At 48.4% G+C, this 20,148-nt stretch overlaps 1 protein-coding gene across 1 annotated transcript in view; it reads right to left on the bottom strand.

Moving 5' to 3' along the window:
* Nucleotides 1–20,148, bottom strand: part of LOC135811779 (E3 ubiquitin-protein ligase RNF213-like) — an 86,415-nt gene that overhangs the window by 40,235 nt on the left and 26,032 nt on the right. Inside the window, 13 exon segments of the mRNA XM_065325026.1 lie at nucleotides 184–343; nucleotides 1,506–1,647; nucleotides 2,480–2,661; nucleotides 5,019–5,278; nucleotides 6,812–7,171; nucleotides 8,181–8,367; nucleotides 9,769–9,885; nucleotides 10,800–10,901; nucleotides 12,599–12,878; nucleotides 13,853–14,008; nucleotides 16,601–16,668; nucleotides 17,998–18,190; nucleotides 18,374–18,601. Coding sequence (XP_065181098.1) covers nucleotides 184–343; nucleotides 1,506–1,647; nucleotides 2,480–2,661; nucleotides 5,019–5,278; nucleotides 6,812–7,171; nucleotides 8,181–8,367; nucleotides 9,769–9,885; nucleotides 10,800–10,901; nucleotides 12,599–12,878; nucleotides 13,853–14,008; nucleotides 16,601–16,668; nucleotides 17,998–18,190; nucleotides 18,374–18,601 — 2,435 coding nt within the window.

The raw sequence follows: 20,148 nt of genomic DNA, 5'->3' as shown, positions 1-20,148 counted from the left end.
ATCCGCACTTTAAATTCAACACCAGTGATTTGCCCTAACATACTCGGTGTGGTTTATACATGTACTACGATGGTCAAGTTAACCGTGATAAATAGGATAGATGTGATTGTCTGTATTTCGTGACTAAAATCTGGATGCAGCGTATACTCCGGAAAATACGGCAAGCAACGCAGACCTACTGACCTTTCACCTCCTTGCGAAGCCACTCCACCAGCGTACTGCACTTGGAAAAGTGATCGAGGCACACCATTTGCAAGTCCTTCAGCTTCAGCAAAAACTCGCTGGCTTGCAGCACATCATCTGTTAGAGCGTCAAGGGGACTGTTCTTGAACTCCTCCGATGTCTGGACACACACAAAAAAACACAGCCAGTAAGCTATGGTGAAGTCATCATCCCAGCAGCGACCGCTAAACATTCTCTTCAGACTTAAAAACTCACGCTTCCTGTCAATCCACACAGGCGGGTGGGACGCAGCCCTCACTGTAACCCACACACTTCACGTACAAACTAGCACGCGGGGAGCCCCCAAGTCATAACATATTTACTGGTTTGAGGGAAGGACACAAGCGGGAAAAGTCTGAAGAAAAACTTGACTGTCACCACCAGGACTCGAACCGGGGACCCTCGCTTGTAGCCAGCGACGCTCTAACCACCGAGCTATGGTGTAGTCGTCATCCCGGCAGAAACCACTCAACATTTTCTTCAGACTTCAAACTCACGTTTCCTGTGAATGCACACAAGCTGGTGGGACGCAGCGCTCACTGTAACTCACACACTATCTAAAGTTTCCTGCTCAATTTTCATGACACGCTCGTCAGGGAAAGCAGTCTTAACAGTAGAAGCTAGGCAGGGGGAACAACCTTACACACCTAGAAATAAGATGCATGCACATATTATTTCGTTGCAGAGCCACCTGACAACTACTTCACGATGGTGAGTGTGAGAAAGGACGAGATAGTATGTGTGAACAGTAAAATCTGTCAAGGGAGACACCCTGATATGGATAAACAGACAGACGAATATATGGGCACTAGCAGAGACATACAGACACGCAGATGGACAGCCATGCAGATGGACAGCAATGCAGATGGACAGCCATGCAGACGGACAGCCATGCAGATGGACAGCCATGCAGATGGACAGCCATGCAGATGGACAGCCATGCAGACGGACAGCCATGCAGATGGACAGCCATGCAGATGGACAGCCATGCAGATGGACAGCCATGCAGATGGACATGCAGATGGACAGACATGCAGATGGACAGACATGCAGATGGACAGACATGCAGATGGACAGCCATGCAGATGGACATGCAGATGGACAGACATGCAGATGGACAGACATGCAGATGGACAGACGTGTGGATGGACAGACGTGTGGATGGACATACATGCAGATGGACAGACGTGTGGATAAACGGACACGCAGGCCGTTAAGCCACACATGTTGAGTTGAAAACATGCACAAGAAACAGGCACCGTCCGAAGCACACCCCTACTCACCTGGTCCCGGATGAAGAGCATAAGAGAAAAGTCACCAGTCAGCTTGAGATTCTCACAGATAGCCAGAATGCTGCTGGCAGCCTTGCTCACACGCAACAGCTCGAAGTAGTGTGCAATCTTGGTCGCTCGCTGCGCTATCCAGCTGGGGAAACAAGGAACGAAAAGGTGATCTTGTCCCCTAGTGCCTACGAGCAAATGGCAGTGTACTTGTGTCCCCAATTCACTACGTTTACTCGTACATAGTGCATGTGTATTGCTCTATGTCTCACATTTCCGCATCCAGTCACACTGTGCACGCACAAGTTGTGCACAGTGAGTGCGTTCGATTATGCCCGCGAATCGATTCATGAATCCATTCATGAATGAATTCGCGCTATTCACATCACCAATTCACATCACCAGATGTGAATAGGGTGAATGGATTCCGAACCGATTCCAGGGCTCATGGCATGAAAATCGAACGACTTGAATGCATGCGAATGGATTCATGAATCGATTCAAGTGCATCATCGAACGCAGCCAGTATGGTACGTTCTAACTGGAGACAGTCGGTACGCAGTAATCACAGGTGCTTCACGTATTACTGTGACACGACTTGTGTGCGTGCACAACAATACAGTGTCCAAAGAGCTCTCTGAGGCTCCTCCAATTTACCTCGAATTTATATTTGTTACATATACACACGGTTGTCTAAGGTTCTCAGGCTGCGTACAGTGCTATATGTCCAGTGGACAGAGCCAGCAATACAAAGATTACACAGCAATGAAGCAGCCAAATCTCTTTCCGCTGTTACTCGGAGTTTCGTGTTTTCACACGAAACTCCGAGTAACAGCGGAAAGAGATTTGTTCGCTTCATTGCTGTGTCATCTTTGTATTACATATACATGTAATCAGGCACAGCACGTCGCCAAGCATCAAGCAGAAATGTGTGTGAAAGCGTCGGGTGACAGAGAGCACAGTAAGTAATGGCCTACCGTTGGTTGCTGCATATGTCCACCGACGCCAGGCCCGCTTTCAGACAGGACTCGGCCATGCACTGCAGCGCTGCTGCCGCGTCGCCCGTCCTGAAGCAGCGCTCCACGACACGCAGGCGAATCGTGCTGGCGTGCGTCTCGCAGAAGATCGACGACCACTGCTGAATGACCGGCTTGTACAGCTAGTCAGGCACAGGCAAAGAAAATGGGGCGATAATCATAAATATTCATGAATGATCATGGGTATTCATGGCTATAATTATCATGAATCGCTTTTTTCTACAAACTGAATTTGCATGAAATGCAGTGGAACTCGATAAGTACGTAATCTGATGATCAGTGATAAGACATAATTATTATCTCTTCCTTGCTACGGACATAGTCCAGAGCACTGTCGTACTTGTTGTAGTAGTACTGTAGTCTGCACTGTGCACACATACCGCACGCACCAGCCCTCATTATGCAAGCACACACACACATACACACCTTTTTATGTCCTTTTTATACACTGCTGTGGATGGGAAATAAAGGGGTTCTTCTTGACAAGACAACATGGTGACACAACAGTACTGATCCGTACTGAAGGGCGTTGGCATGAAAAAGTCCCTGCTGCCCATGTAGAAAGCAGTGACTGTGGCCTACCTAGATACATTTGGGTGAACTCACCCATTCCACTAGGGGTGAACGTTGGCACTGAGATCCCGAGTTCTAGTACTCTATTTTCTCCGATCGAACATTCGAGTATTCGAGTATTCTTGATATCCTAAAAATCGCACACCAACCGCCTCAAAAACACACGATACAACCCTGATTGAACCGATTCAGTGGCAGTTCTTTTCTTGGGTGTATTGGTTGGTGGGTCATTTGGGCTCTCTCTACTCGTGAACAAATGTTCACCACACAGTCTGCACATCAATATCTGCTGACTGCTGCTCTGAAACTGCAGACTTCTGTGGTAAATGTATGTACCATGTAGGAGCGAGTACTCTGACTTATTCCGAGTACGATTATATTCGAAAAATCCAAACGAGCATTTGAATATTCGGTATAATTGTTTTACCCCCACATTCCACAATACTCTGCAAATTTCCGAACCATTCCATTATATGAGTCAGGGGCTACAGAAACCCCCCTATGGCACTTTTCGGCGAAAATTTTTTTCTCTCAAAATGTTGGTATGGTATGGTAATGTGCTCAAACAAAATTTCAACTTGATCTGCGATGGTAAAATGTGCCTAACCACCTATTTAATAATGGCATGTCCATTGAGCGATATAGAGCAAATTTATGTACACAGTTTGTAATGTACGACTTTGTATATCTTCATTCTTGCTAGTTAGGCAGTTCAAATGTATAGTGAACTATACCCTCAGCTTCATCCAGTGACGCCTGCGCGCCGTCCACAAATCTCCGTAGTACTGCCACTCCTCTTGTGCAAGTGATATGTGCGAACGCAGGGCCTGGACACTACATTCTGTCTCTTCCTCTGTATGGGCGACATGAATTTCGTCCCACAGCTTGTCACACAGTGCGCATACGTCTGTCCTTGGCTTCATCACTTTGATGTGTGCTGCCTGTCTCCTCCAAATGTGGCAAAATGACCTGTAATGAACAGGCGAATACAAACTGCTGGAAGCGCTTTTTCGATTTTCGCAGTTTAGAGACTTCAAACATGTAGTCCTCGAGCTGCTGCTCTGGGATGACTTTCAATGATTCTACGACTTGCATCCACAGCCTCTCAATCCCATCGCGTATGTCTGAAGACAGGAGACCACGCTTCACCTGCCCCGTCGCCGGTGGCTCAGGTGCGGGGGCATCTGGTTCGTCATCCGATTCCGAGTAGTCGGTGTCACTCTCCGCGTTTGAAATTTCCGAGCTGTCGGGGCTTGGCGTTTTCGACACAACACTAGCAGCACTCGAGCTTGCTGTGACTCCATACGTCTTCTTCTTAGGTGGCATATCATCGCCGTTGCTGTCAGCATTGGTGTCGGAATCGCTCGCGAACGTCTCGCGGGTGCCAGCGCTGAATCCGTAAAAATTCTTGTCGTCCGATTCAAGCGCCTTCGCATCAGGGACTCCACACAAAATCGAGCTGCGTCGTCTACTAGATGTTGTAGCCATAATCAATCACAGTTACTGAGTAAATGGAGCCTCTTGAGTTACTCGACAATCGCTCGGAATCCACCGAACACCTAACAAGAGGACAGCTCTTGAGTCTTGTCAAAACAAAACTTCAAAAGTGACGAGTTCTGCGCTTCCCGTAACTTTGAGTCACGTGACTTTGAAATGTCATAACTTGATTTTGATATCAAACGTCGTAGGTCGGTTTCTATAGTCCCTGGCTCATATATAACGTTTCGGCCAATGGCCTTCTTCAGGTAGTCAATGATTGACTACCTGAAGAAGGCCATTGGCCGAAACGTTGTATATAACGGAATGGTTCGGAAATTTGCAGAGTATTTCGGAATGGGTGGGTTCACCCAATTGTATCTACTATGAAACTGCAGGAAGCCTCCCAACTTCTTCTCATGTGGCCTACCTGATGGACAATCTGGTCTAACGTGAGGCACAGCCGTGGCCTGGTGGTGAGCGAGTCAGCCTCGCGTGCTCGCTCTCGCAGCACCTTGCACTGGTCCACGCACAGCTGCACAAAGAGCGGGTGCTTGTAGGCGATGACAAGCGGCGGCAGCATTTCGCCAACGTCGGCGCTGTAGTTGAACAGACGCTGCAGGTCGCACACCAGACGCTTGACGATCGTCGACCGCACAGCGACTTTCAGGTCGTTTCCATCCTTCACGTCTGCAAACATGCACACATGTACGCACGCACACACGCACACATGTACACACACATGCACGCGCGCGCATGCGCACACACGCACACACACATACACAAACAATATATTTTAGGCATATCACCAAAGCAGCTGGGAAATTTTTCATCAGCGCTTTAAATTTAGGCGCTTTACAGCCATGCCGAATACAAGCAAAACGAATATTTGCATATTTACACAGCTCACCCACTATAGAATGGTTCTGTTGGAAACAAGCGGGACAAACTTAACCGTATCCGCCTGTCTGCCCAAAGTATGCATGCACACGGTACTGCGATAGGCCTTCCCAATGTTGGGATGAGTTTTTAGAGTCAAACCCCAGTTGGAGAGTTGGGGGGAAGTCTGCATGGTACTCTCGTGTAGCCTACCATATTTTTCGAAAAGAAAAGAAAAACACAACACAGCACTAACACACTCGTACTCTTGCCTTGGTTAGGCCATCATCACACTGCGTTCTCCGACTCCCGTTTACGTCTACGTCTATGGTGAAAAAACCAAAACGGGTGGTCGTGTCATCAGACAGGCACAGTTCTTGACGCGTACACGCAGTCAGGTTTTTGGAGAAATTTGAACCCACGTACAGGGTCGCTCGGAAAAAGGCTGGGGGAGATGCGCACGTTCATACAAAAAGTCGTATACCCCCCTCTCCATACCACGTCTACGTCTCCCGTTTCCTCTGCTCCCATTTTCACCCCGTATACGGATCATCATGAAAACCGACCAAAAACTCCTTACGTGGACGTAGACGCAGCGCTTTGTACCATGGTGTGATGACAGCCTAAACTGTGCCCATATTGTGTTGCATTGTAAAAAAATAATAATAATAATGGACTCAGATGGAGAGCCAAGGTTTAATTAATACAAAGAGAAAGACCAAGGAACTACAAGTTACGCCATACTGTCCACTAACACCACCAGTTACTAAACAATCAGCTCATGCGATAACATTGCACGCATCCAAGATGTGCTAGAGCTGTTAGCCAGTTAGTTGTAGAACGTCAGTACCGTCGGTCAGTGTCGTGCAATGTTATCGCACGAGCTGATTGTTTAGTAACTGGTGGTGTTAGTGGACAGTATAGCGTAACTTGTAGTTCCTTGGTCTTTCCCTTTGTATTAATAATAATAATTAACTCGAATGGTGAGCCAATTAAATTATGGTGAAAAAGGAGGACAAAATGTTACGAGTTATGACTAACTGTTCACCAACGTAACCAGATCTTACACAGTCAGCCAGTGCGACAAAATGTTGGAGCTAGGTGTCAGGTCGCCGAATGTCTCACCGAATGTCTCAGTACTCCTTTGTCAGTTTTGTGCCATTTTGTCGCACTCGCTGACTGTGAGACCTGGTTACGTTGGTGGACAGTTAGTCATAACTTGTAACATTTTGTTCTCCTTTTTCACCATAATAAAAATTATAAAAAAATTAACTGTGCCCACGACCTACACACCACTAACGCACAGAAGACGTTGTAACAGTCAAGCTGACAATAGAGACTTACCAATGTCTACGTCGTTGCGGGTACAGAGCGAGAACAGCACCTCGAGGTGGTGGCGCTTGGCCTCGATCACCTCGATCTGCTTCACAGAGTCCCGCAGCTGAGCGGCAACCTGCTGGGCGTGATGAGCCAGCTGCGACTTGGCGTCCTCCTTGCGATACGCACTGTCGATCTCCTCGCAGATACTGATCAGCTGCTTCTGGTGCTCATTGGCCAGACGCACGTGCTCGACGGAGATGCCGCCGGTGTTGAAGCGCTCAAGAAGTGTCTCCAGCGCGCTCATGCCCCGCTGCAGGACGATGCGCGCTTCGTCCTGCAGCATGGCGATCGGGTTGGGGCCCTGGCCACGGCTGGTTGGCCGCCCTGGCACAGCACAGTACAACACAGCACACAGGAGAAGAACAGGAGAAAAGCCCAAGAGGCAGCGGTAGAACTCGCGTTACGGGTGGGCACTGCCTCGCACACATGGTCGAATAAACATTTACAGTCTACGCCAAGGCATACAGCACAATCTGCTTTGAGCGACCTCTGGTATTAGCGACCACCTGATCTTAACAACCGCTTTTCCATGCACCGGTTGATCTGCACCGGAAACAGCGACCACCGACGTTGCGCGACCAGTGACCGACTTTTAGTGTACCAAGTGGTCATTATCTGACCTGCATACAGCGGCCACAAGTGCTGTCCTGGCAGGCTCGACTGCAACAGGGTTGTAGAGCGCTCAGAAGCGAGTGCATGCAGTCAACGGAAGTGACAAGTGACAGTACAGGGTGTGCTGAATGCACTTCAGTGTGGTGTGAAACTCATGGGTGCAGCTTCGTCTGCATGAAAGTGTTCTGTATCCAACACCTGTCAATATGAGTACATGGAAGTGTGCGCACGATCCGATACGCCGCGAATGTATAGGACCTTGTTCTAAAGACCACCCGGCTTCAACGACCGATTTTGCTTGCACCGTGGGAAGGGGGGTGGGGTGGGGGGGGGGGGGGGTGGTCGCTTAAACCAGGCTTTCCTGTGCTGTAAAGTACCATTGATCCGAATGTTGGATGGCCTCTTAGATTCAACTGTTCAAACAGTGGGCCTACATAGAGTCTCTGCTAAGATTGCATATCTACAGCACTATTAGTTGGAAGTGATAGAGTGCTGTTGGCGGCAGTTAGCATGTTATTCGTTAAAATAAAAAAGGCGCATGCAGCCGTCCAATCCACCGTGGACACGTTCGCACGTTTGCACGCACAAACACACACACACACACACACACACACACACACGCACACACACACACACACACATACACACATACACACACATACATACACACACACATACACACGCACAGATACACTAGTGAGGCGGTGTGGGCTCCACTCACAGAAGTTGCGAATGTACGATGGCCAGCAGTTCCAGGTGAGGACATTCTCCAGCATGGCGTACTCCGGGTCGGCCCTGCTAGTGTTCACCTTCTTGCTGACGTAGTCACACAGCAGGCGACTCAGCAGACTCATGCCATGACGCTGGCTATGCAATTTCTCGAACTCGGCACGACCGGCCTCGCCAGACTAGAGAAGCGGAGAACGGAAATAGACCGACGGCTCATTATGTCAGACAAGGATTTATAGACCCCGCCATTTTTTCTCTAACCATACCCATTATCCCATGCCCGACTCACTTGATTAGTAATCTTCCCTACGAAAACACTGCATATCGATGGTCGACGAGAGTTATATCTTTTGTACTCTTGCCAATTCTATGGTGAAAGACTGAAAGTAAGTTGGAAAACTTGAAAAGTAGTAATACAGTGAAACCTGGTTAGGAAGAACACTGATAAGACAAATGTTTGCTTAAGAAGAACTAGTATTCGTAACTGTATTGGATAAATCACTGTGTATTCACTGGGTATAAAATATAGATAAGAAAAACTCCCGTTACTGCGAACAAATATCATCGGTCCCTTGATGTTCGTCCTAAAGAGGTTTGACTGTAATTATAATTTCTGCACATCCTGAGGTTACTGCAATTTCTACCCAGGGGCTTCCCCGAGATTGACGAGACACACATCACCCGAGCTTTTGCATGCTGCATCCTCTCCCAGGTCTACACAACTCCCTGGTCTACATGTAACAAGACAATAACACTTCTTCTGCAAAAGTTGTTTTCGCCTCCAAAGAGATTTGAGAGGCCTTTACACCGGCTTTGCCGTGGCAAATAAGGCACACACGCGCGTGCACGCCCACACACACACACACACACACACACACACACATGCCCACGCACGCACGCACACATGCCCGCGCACGTACACATGCGCACGCCCACGCACACTCGCATGCCCATGCACGCACGCCAACGCACGCAAGCACGCACACACACACACACACTTGCTGCTCACTGCCAAAACTGGTCAAGTGGGTCTCCCCGGGAGAGGGGAGAGAGACTCAAAAGGAATCTTGGAAAGATGACTCAATTGGCTATTGAACCGCCCAACGACCGACACCCCCTGAAATCCCCAAAACTCTGGGTTGACTTGAAAATGATCCCACTTATGGGCTCACCACACTTCAGTAAGTGGGTGAGGACAAGGTGCAGAAAAAGGATTGACGGCATCAAGGTATCCGTCCTGGGATCCAACTGCAGTTACCCATGCCACTAGAGAAGGTAATGCTTGGTACTAGTGTGGGTGGCTAAATCAGAGTGGATCTGATATAAGCTTCACTAGCACCATTGATTACACAAGAGTTAATCTAGCCAGAAGCAGTCCATGGTTAACAGGTATGTATACTTCAAATAGAAAGTATATGAACCCTGGAACCAACAAAGGTGGCAGGTACAACATTACACCTTCAAGCAGCCGAGCCCGTTGGCAACAGACCCAACACAATCAGGCATAAGTGTACCCACCAACCGAACTAGCTGGCACACACACACACACACAAGCACACACACACGTCACAAGCAAATACCTTGATGAGAGTGTCGAGAGAGTTGGTGATCGCCCTGGACAGGGTGGCGGAAATGACAACGTGGAAATCTTCAAGCTTCACGCTGCAAAGACGCTCGAGGCAAGGTTTCGGACGCATCTGGTCAGTCACCAAACACAGGCAGAGAGACAGACGGATGCACGAACAGACACGCGTCCAGTCAGACACAGAGTCACACCAGGACGTTACAGGGGCACAGCTGGTTCACCTTTTAGGGGGGGGGGGGAGGAGGGGAGGGAGGGTGCACGACCGCGTATGTGTAGTATGGCTGGTGCATGTCATTCATGGTCATTATCTGCATGCTGAACCTAGGTCGATATTTTCAGGGGGGAGGGGGGGAGGGGGGGGAGGGGGGGGGAGGGGGGGAGGGGGGGAGGGGGTGCACATGCCCCATGCAGGCTACCCGCCTGCTACATACCAGTACACAGTTGTGACACGTGAAATCTGAACCAAAGCACTTGTGCAGCAGCAGCACAAACGACATCCCAACCGGGACAAAGCAGGATGCCCTAGCTTGAGGCATGGGTGCAAGTACCCCAGGGCAGAACGCAGAACACAGTACACCACGGACATGGGCTGTGCACCCTCCCCCCCCCCCCCCCACACACACACCTCCACAACCGAAATTGACATGCGGTTGGATTTGAGCTGTGCACCCTCCCCCCCCCCCCCCCCCCCCCACACACACACCTCCACAACCGAAATTGACATGCGATTTGAGCTGTGCACCCTCTCTCCCCCCCCCCCCACATACACATTCTCCATAGCTGAAATTGACATGCGGTTGGACTTGAGCTGTGCACCCTCTCACTGCACTTGACCGACTTGATTTAAATCCTCCCCCTCCGCTGAAAACCCAGCTGGGAAGCAACACGGCATTGAGGGGGGGGGGGGGGGGGGGTTCAACGGTACTTTACGGTAGTGAAGATGAGTTTCTCCATCTCTACAATAGTGTTTGAACGCTGGAGTACAACACTTTAAAGATAGCTGCAGTAGAGAACCACATGTAGTACCAATTTAAGACGATCCTTGAGTCGGTCAACGATCCTGTCGGTCCAGATTCCTGCAAGTCCAATCTTCTCAAGACCGTCAATGGCCGCAAGTCTGCTCCAGAACTGGAAAGGGCAAGAAATTCACACAAGGGAACACTGTAAGCAAACTGAAGAACCGTGTGCCCAGACTGTGTCCTTATGACCACCTGCCTTTGGCAACTAATTTTCCATGAATGGACTGTACTGTACTGTGTAGGTTTTAAAAACAGTGGGATATTCGAATTACAGGCACTTTATAGACCAGGCATCCAGGCATATCTGTCCTGTATGGGGAGGGGTCCTAATTAGTAATTACGGACACCCTTGAGACCAGGCATATAATCCTCTGTGTGTGTGGGGGGGGGGGGGGGGGGTGAGCGAATGTGTCCTACATGTGTCCTGTGTCCTGTATTCGCCAGATGTCTGCAGGGGAGGCTTTACCATCAGCACCGCACTAGAACAGTCAGGCTAAGGACAAATCCACTTCCTGAACTAAGGGCGCGTTCTAAAATCCTCTCGGAAAGGGAAAGGTCAAGACTCTCGCAAGAGTTGGAGAAGTGTTCTTATATCCTCTCTGAATTTTCGGAGACTCTCCTAAGCTCTACAAGCTCTCCGAACGTCAGAGGTGGTTGAAACTTGGAGATTCCCCGCGTCTTGGGGTCAGCACAATGGCACTACAAACTGCTGCAAACATGTCTCAACTCTGTGACTCATTGGCGTGGATGCAGCTGTGGATTCAACATGGAGCAGATAGTCCCAACAACCAACTCCACGGCGTGCGGTCATCTTGCCGGTTATGTGTATGAACAGCAAAAAAATGAAACAAAATCCGCAAGACCAGACCATCTGGTAAAAGGAGAGCAATCGCTCTCGCGCGCCTTCGCTCTCCTTATTTTCATTTAGGGCGCACTTTTCGTCGCGCGCCTTGAGAATTTCGAGCGCATCCGAATCACTATGAAACGATGCATTCTGCAAACACTCAAATATTCCGTTACTCGGCTTTCCCTGAACGGAATTGAGTGATCGAAAGGTCTATTCGCATTAGAAAGTTCCCAGCTGTCGTATCCAACAAATCCGAAGTCGATCCGAGGTCGACTAGTGGAGTTACGGCACTCGCAAGGTATTTAACGTCTTGTTGCAAATTTTCACTTCCGCACTTGGGTGGCAATCATAATTTTGGCATAAAGGATTTCCCTGTTGCGTGACAGTCCGGGCATGCATAGACCTGTGACTGTGTGACATCAGGCACAGGTCTTAAGCAGTCAGCTACAAAAGAAAGGAGCGCTCTACAATGAATACTACAAAAAAGTTCCGTGGATCTTAGCGAATTGTCTCAATTTTCCGTTGCGCGGGTCTTCCCAGCTCCCTAGGCTAGGCTATAGTGCCACTGCAGTAGCACTCCATCTGGTGAAAAATCCCACTGGCGTGTTCCTCTTGCCCATAGCTTTCCAGAATGCTTATTCATTGTTAAAGTTGATGAAGGGAAACTAAAGTTGTGGTCCGAACAGCTTCCATTTGTAGTGCGTACGGCGATTTTCCAGAACGAATTTGGCAGCTATTGGGTATTAAATTCGATTGGGGTATGGCAAGATGTTGAAAAAACCTGTATTGTGCTCGCCTTGGATAAATAAGGCGAGCGATTTGGGGGGGGGGGGCTGCTCTCCCACCACTCTCCTTCAGAGGGTAGCGAGAGTGATTCTTCACTCTCCTGGATTTTTCTTACACCAAGGTCTGCAAGACCAAAGTATAAACTGATCGAAGAAAGTAGATCTTGCCCTTACCGAGACCTCTGAATGGAATACCGCGTCTTTGTCTTGAAATTGATAAGAAGATTCCAGCGTTGCCTGTGCAAACTTCAGGGCTTTCTGCACAACGTCATGAAAGGTCTTGCGGAGCTCCTCATTAACGGTGCCCTCCAGATCTTCCGCTGGCGTCTTCTCAGCTCCTTCATCCATTGCAGACTCAGCAGCAGTCTTCTGCTCCTTGTCCTCGGCTTCCGTGCTGGCACTGCTGGCCTCGGCCTTGGCCAGCAACTGGAACTGGTGAAGCTGACAAATCAAACTGTGCCCAACGCATCAACAAAAATATAAGACAAACCAAAAAACCGAGACACCGCATTTGGAACACACTTCAGTGGGAGTGTAAGTGGAACACATCTCGGACAAGTGAGAAGGGAGAAAGGAGAAGCAGAATGTTCATACACAACATTCGAGCCAGCTGGAAGATCTCAGGAAGGCACAGTGCAGAGATACAGAGGGAGAGGGAAAGAGAGAGGGGCGGGGCGGGGGGGGGGGGAGCAGTAGAGGAGACGGAGAGGCACACGTGATAAAGTAAGTTGTGGAAGATACACGTATTATAGAAATGCATAATACCAAGCAACCAAGTTACCAAGTTGTGATGTAGTAGACTCTTAGTTTGGAGACATGCTTCTACTACAGTCGTGACGTAAATCACTGGATTCCTTTTACCGCATCCTCCGTGACGCTATTGCAGTATTGGGCGTAGACAGGACAAAAGCTACAACATTGTAGTTTTTCCACCGTCATCATTTGGTCTTTGCACTCAAAGGGTTCGTAATGATGTTGGACAAAACACTGTACCCCCACGGGCGTGGGTGTAGCCCTAATCAATATTATACTTTACACTTCAAAGACTGGTCCCCAAACCTGCTTTAACTCGGTCCACCAACAGCGGGCTCGAACAAACAGGACACCGTTGGAAAGATACTCAGTTTAGCTTTCCAGAGATATTCTTGCCCAAGAACGAAGTTTGCAAACAGTGGCAAAGTTTGGGGTTGGTTCCGTGCAACTGCCAAGGGGTGTGACACATCAGACATGGCGCTATCGATAAATAGAAAAAGAAGAAAAGAGCAGACCCAGTCTGCTAGCCGGAGTACAGGTCCGCCCAACGGACACAGCCATCCTGCGTCGCCCCTACCATTATCTGTCTCCACGGCTCTTTCTTTTACCAGTCCCTTCATTGCCAGGGTTGTGTTCAAGGTGACGAAAAATCAAAAATAAATTCATGATACCTACTTGAATATCATGGTGAGCAAATTCGTGAGGCAGTGCTGAGCGTCTGGCTTGCAGCTTTGGTAGATAGTCACACGATCGAGAAATGCCAACAGGCGGACTCCATTCTTAACGGCACCCCTGACCACTCCTAACCGGAGCTGGGCGCTCTCGCGCATCCTGAGCATTGCACAAGACAACAGACAGAGCCTCAGCACTTGACATCTACACCCATCGCTCAGTGGCACTGATACCATGTACCACCACCGACTGAAGACATATTCTGGAATGTAACATCCAAAAGGCGTGTGAAACTACAGTCCATTCATAAAAGAGATGGGCCCTGGCTCTGGCGAGCTCCCGTTCTTGGCGATTTTATTGTATATGGTGCAGTGCCGCGAAATTTGAGACTTGAAACGGGGTCCAGAAAAGGTACCTCAACTGGGGTTCGAACCGCACAGTTATGTATTGTTGCAAGTAGCGTGAAACGGACTGGATTTTTAAAATTCAGTGCTTTTGGAGCAAAACCTGGCCGAAATCCTATTCTTGTTACGGTTTGCTTTTTGGAGAAATACTGAAATAGACTTCAGAAACTTGGAAGAACATTCCATAGAGGATTGTCAAAAAATTCTTTAAAAAACTCAAAGTTTGACCCATTTAGGGGCCGTCCGCAAATATCGAACTTTTTTCACCAAACGAATTATTTTAGTTTAGACCCAACCCCTCCCTCCCTCCCCCTCAGAACGTAAAAATTGTTGACATATACATGCATATACAACAAAACCCGCAAGTGTGTAACTGCTCCTATGGCCATGTACATGTATCGAACTTTTCTGAAACGAAATTGGTCAACCCCCTCCCACCCCATAACGAAATTATTTCGTTTCGTGAAAAAAGTTCGATAATTGTTGACGACCCCTTAGGCTGTGTTTACATGAGAAATATCAACCTGGGTCGAGTTCAGCCCGGGTTTAAAGTCTGTACGATAGACAAAATAGGTGAGCGTTTACATGAAGACAATTGACCCGGGTCAAATACTGATATGCCGCCAAAATTCCACTTCTAGAGTCCTGTATGGTCACGTGAATCCGTTTGCGCGAATTTCGCATGTGCAGTGCTGTTCAAACCTGGCGCGAGATACGATATCTTTGACCCGGGTTGATTTCAACCCTCCCCCCCCCCCCCAAGGGGAGGGTTGAAATCAACCCGGGGCGAAATTTCAACCCGGGTCAAGCGCAATGCGTCATGTAAACGCGCCATTCATTTTGTGTACATGGCCGGTTGAAATCTGACCCGGGTCGAACTCAACCCGGGTTGAAACGCTTCATGTAAACACAGTCCGTCTTTTTATGAATGGACTGTAATCAATCAAACAGTGCAGTTGTTACGAGAACAAAGTACCATACTCAGGCAGTTCCAACAAACGTTCACGCACACATGCACTCACTCAAGCACGCACATATGCATGCCCACCGCAGGCATGTACACACGTAGACTAGAGCACGTCTGCCGTCTACGACAATGTTGTAGTTGGCTGCGCACACAGTGGCCAGTGGTGCGATTGTCATCGACAACAGAAGTGGCAGCAGAGGAACCTCGCTTGGTGGGCAGGCAGTGCAGTGAATGACCCAAGGGCCCCTGCGACTGCCGCGTCGTCTGGATTTCCGTTTGTCTCACCTCGTCGTCACGTCACTATGGTACCAGTAATTACAATCTATCATTATACATGTACCGGTATTTGTGGCAACGCTAGCGCGAACTGCTATTAGATTGTCTTCTTCATGCACGTGTCTCCATTCTAGCGCCATGTGCATGCATGTCCCAGCAGCACAGTGCGTTTCGTTGTCACCTTTAGAACGTTAGTCACCTCCACCTTCTTCAGGTATGCCACTTTTCCATATAGAGAGGGCACAATTGCGCCACATTCACCCAATAATTATATACTCATTCCTGTATCTGCTATTCATCCATTATCTACCCTCCACTGAGGAGCTCTCAACGAGCGAAACAGCTGTCTGTAGGATATGCAACATCTACCCAAGAACGAATTTCCTCACTATGGATTGGTAGTGTGAGTGTGGGTCAAGAGCGCAATGTGGAGTGGTGAAGTGTTGAAAAAATCAAATGGCCAAGTTCGTCGCAGCTTCTACGTTAGCGGCGCTTCCCTTTTACTCAATGCAGATACACATGTATATGCAAACAAATCGAAATAATCGTTTCGCTTTCTGGTGAAATATTCAAAATGGTACGCGCTCAGTAAGGGCCCGGTCACACATGCACTGAGGTTCCGCTTCGGCGGCAAGGTTCTTCGACGGCGAGACTGATGCCTCGCCAGCGGTACCACGAGTGTACAGCCACACATGACAGACAGGGCAAGCTCTACGTTGGCGGAAAAAATGAGTGAAGTGGACGGTGGTGCATACGGTACGGTACGGACTACATGCCACGCATTTTTTTGTTGCATGGACATCATACGCATGCACACTTCTCGTAGCAAGTCCATATTCAGTAGGTCGTGGTGTATTCCGTTGATGCAAACCCCCAGAAGCAAGAGTGCCGCTCCCAAAATTTCCGAGGCAGCGGATTTGAGTTTCCGCTGAAGCGGAAGTTCCGCTTCTCGCAGTTGCCATGGTATTTTCCGCTCCTGCAGCGTCGCTTCAGCGGAACCACTACTTTTGAGTGCATGTGTGACCGGGCCCTTGCGAGAAACAATGAAACATCATGCTGTGGCCTTAGAAAGAAAAACGCCAAACTAACAAGATGCTCCCTTACGTTGGCTTGTCTAGCCATGAATCAACCAGCTGGATAGCAAGATCTGCCGCGCCACAAATCAACTGCATCTGAACAGTAAACGAACACCGCAACACAAGCAGGCAAGTTTGAAAACTCAAGAAATTCAATTATGAAAAAGAGCATGCTAATTTACTCAGCCCTCGCCTACGTGTATATTTTCAATTATTAAGATAAAAGTCCTACACAAACTCGACTGAGGCATAAACCGGCTAACATGCACACCTACCCAATACATACAAACTTAATGGCACTAATTTTTCCCGAATACATCCGTTTTCAACAAAAAAATCCGGATAGGCGAGGGAACCGGATAATCGAACACACATCCTGTATGGATGCATGACAGAATTATGCTGTTCATCGGTAACCAACGATTTTCTTCCGGATGGCGAGGGATCCGGATAAAAGAGGACCGGGTAAGCGAGGTCTGCCTGTATACTGTAACAATGAGATCAGGTAAGCTCTTCCACCTCTCCAAACAACCACAGCCATTTTCTCCCCACCTCTCAACAGCCACCCGCTACACCCGAAATAATCATGTCTTGGAGTGATAAGAGACAAAAAAAAGAAGGAAAGACAAAATAAGACAAGACCAGACAGGCACAAACAGATACGCATGCACATACGCACGCACGCACGCAAACACACACACACACACACACACACACCATTGGACCATTGGACGCCCATCGCCGGAGGCGATGATAGCGATGCTACAGCAGAAGCCATAGCAGCTTGTGCTGGGACACACACACACACACACGCACACTTGTACTTGTACTTGCTCACTGCCAAAACTGGTCACGTGGGTCTCCCCTTGGGAGAGGGGAGAGAGACCCAAAAGGAATCTTGGAAAGATGACTCAATTAGCCATTGAACCACCCAACGGCCGACACCCCCTGAAATCCCCAAACTAGGGTAGACTTGAAATGATCCCACTTATGGGCTCACCACACCTCAGCAAGTGGGTGAGGACAAGGTGCAGAAAAAGGATTGACGGCATCAGGGTATCCGTCCCGGGATCCAACTGCAGGTACCCCTGCCCCCAGTGAAGGTAATACTTGGTACTAGTGTGGGTGGCTAAATCAGAGTGAATCTGATATAAGCTTCACTAGCACCATTGATTACACAAGAGTTAATCTAGCCAGAAGCAGCCCATGGTTAACAGGTATGTATACTTCAAATAGAAAGTATATGAACCCTGAAACCAACAAAGGTGGTAGGTACAGCAAACACGCACACACACACACACACACACACACACACACACACACACACACACACACACACACACGTACACACACACACGTACACACGTACACACAGGTTGCAATGGGAGAAGCTGAAAAGGGTACTGAATGTAGCTACAATCTTACCTGCTTGACATCAACTGACGTTAACCGGTCCACCATCAAAAACAGTGCATGAAGAAGATTACCCGGGGTGGGCTTTAACAAAGCGGCAGCCCGCAGGATTTCTTCACGACCGGACATGTAGAGGATCACTCGTATCAACAGTATGTCAACAGCAATGAACGGTCCAAGCTGTGTGGCAACTTCCTCCAGAGTTCTGAACACATACGAGAGGCAAAGCGGCTGACAAAACAGTGCGAAACACAAAACGACTGCCTAGGGACTGAATAGCACACAAACCAGCGAATGATACGACAGAATTCATTACGTGAAGCTCTATATCGCTCACACAACACTTCCTAAAAACAACTCCACACAGACCATTTGACCAGAAACATACTTGTCATCAAAATGGCGAATAGTGCCATTGAGACCAGAGAGAGCCCACCAGCCGTCCTGACCAGCCGAGGTCGCACCCTTATCGACCTTGACCGCAAACGCCTTTATCTTGCCCTGGAGAATGTGCACCAGCGGCAGCACAAACAAGAACTGCCAGTAGGGAGTGGGAGACCGCTTGTGGGCGTCGCGTGCCAAGTTCACCACATACAGTACACAGGAGGCCATATCCCTGGTAGAAGAAGCAAGAGCGACGACAAAAGCAAAAAGAACAACAGCAGGACCGCCAGATAAGAATGTGCCAGTGTGTACAGTCAACTTTGCGAATAACGACATTCGGCGGGCATCAGAAAAGTGTCCTTATTCGCGAAGTGTCCTTATATCCGAAGTCCCATTTGAATGTATGTGAACCCATATTTTGTATAGTATGACATGCATATCGAAATGAAGCTCTTTTCATGCTCTACGTCAATTTGTACTTTATTTTCGTATTGCAATTGAAAGGAGCCATAAAGTCAATATCCAAGGGAAATAAATTGAAAAATTAACTTTTTGGAGCCATCTACAGGGACATGTTCATGTACATGTATGAAGATTAATGTGCAATCATGTACAACTACATGACATTGTACAATAGGTGTGCTGATCATTCCAACTATTTTGAAGCAAAAGAAAAAAGAAAAAGCCCCCCCCCTGGCTGTATCTTCTTGTATGTGTGCCTTATCCATCGCCACGGGTTCTGGTACTTCTGCATGACAGGTACTTGAAATAGCTGTCAAAAACCCAGAAAGTCGTTATTCAAGCAGTGAATATGACCTCGGGGCACTAAAATCATGTCACTCTTCGCGAATTGTCGTTATTCAGATAGTCGTTATATCCGAAGTTAAATGTATACAGTCAGATGGGACTTTGCTCTGGGCATGGAAATTCTGTCGTTATTCGCGAATTGTCGTTATATCCAAAGTCGTTATTAGCGAAGTTGACTGTATACCAGTGTGATGTGCTACGCCAACATCCACAGTAAGATGATCAAGAACACCGCGAACAACAACGTACAGAGGGCATCTCAGGAGCGTAACGAAATGAAAGCATTACTGTAAACTGCCTAATATTCGCGACGGATTAATATTCGCTATTTTCGCGAGGCAGGCATAGTGGGATGGTCTAAGACCATGATTGAGAAACAGAGGGTACCAGGTTCAAGTCCTGCTTGGAAGCGGAAGGATTTTTTCCAGCCGTGCTGCGACCCACAGTTAATTGGGAACTCGTGGCCTGGCACGAGGAGAACATGGATGCAGTGAATGGGATTTTCGGTCTTTGACCACTTGCCGGTGAGCTGATCTACTCACCTCCCACCGCTTTAGGAGCTGCATCTGCGCCTTGATCCTTGAAGGGTGGTGGCGTTCCTACAGATGCGGAAAACTCGGTTTCCAGCCGAGTCCCACGCGAACCGTGAAATTCGGAAAAAAATCGCGAGAAGAGCGTAACGCGAATATTAACCAGCGTGAAATCTAACTTCAACAGTGGGTCTACGTAGGTGGCCCCAGTGCTTCGCGAACTTTTGCCATCGCAAACTTGCTGGTTCTAAGAAATCGCGAAAGTTTAGTGACGCGAATATTGGGCAGTTTACAGTACTAGCCCAAGCAAACGCGTTCATTTGCTGCACGAGTATGTTCGATCGGGCTATGAATACACTGATACTTCTCCACGAAGTAGGTGCAAGATCTGCCAAGTCTCATGTACTAAGTATGTGTGAATACACTGGGCCGCGTGTCCACT

The sequence above is a fragment of the Sycon ciliatum genome, chromosome 3 (genome assembly GCF_964019385.1).
Source record: "Sycon ciliatum chromosome 3, ocSycCili1.1, whole genome shotgun sequence".
Lineage (NCBI taxonomy): Eukaryota > Metazoa > Porifera > Calcarea > Leucosolenida > Sycettidae > Sycon > Sycon ciliatum.
This window is presented reverse-complemented; position numbering and strand designations above follow the sequence as displayed.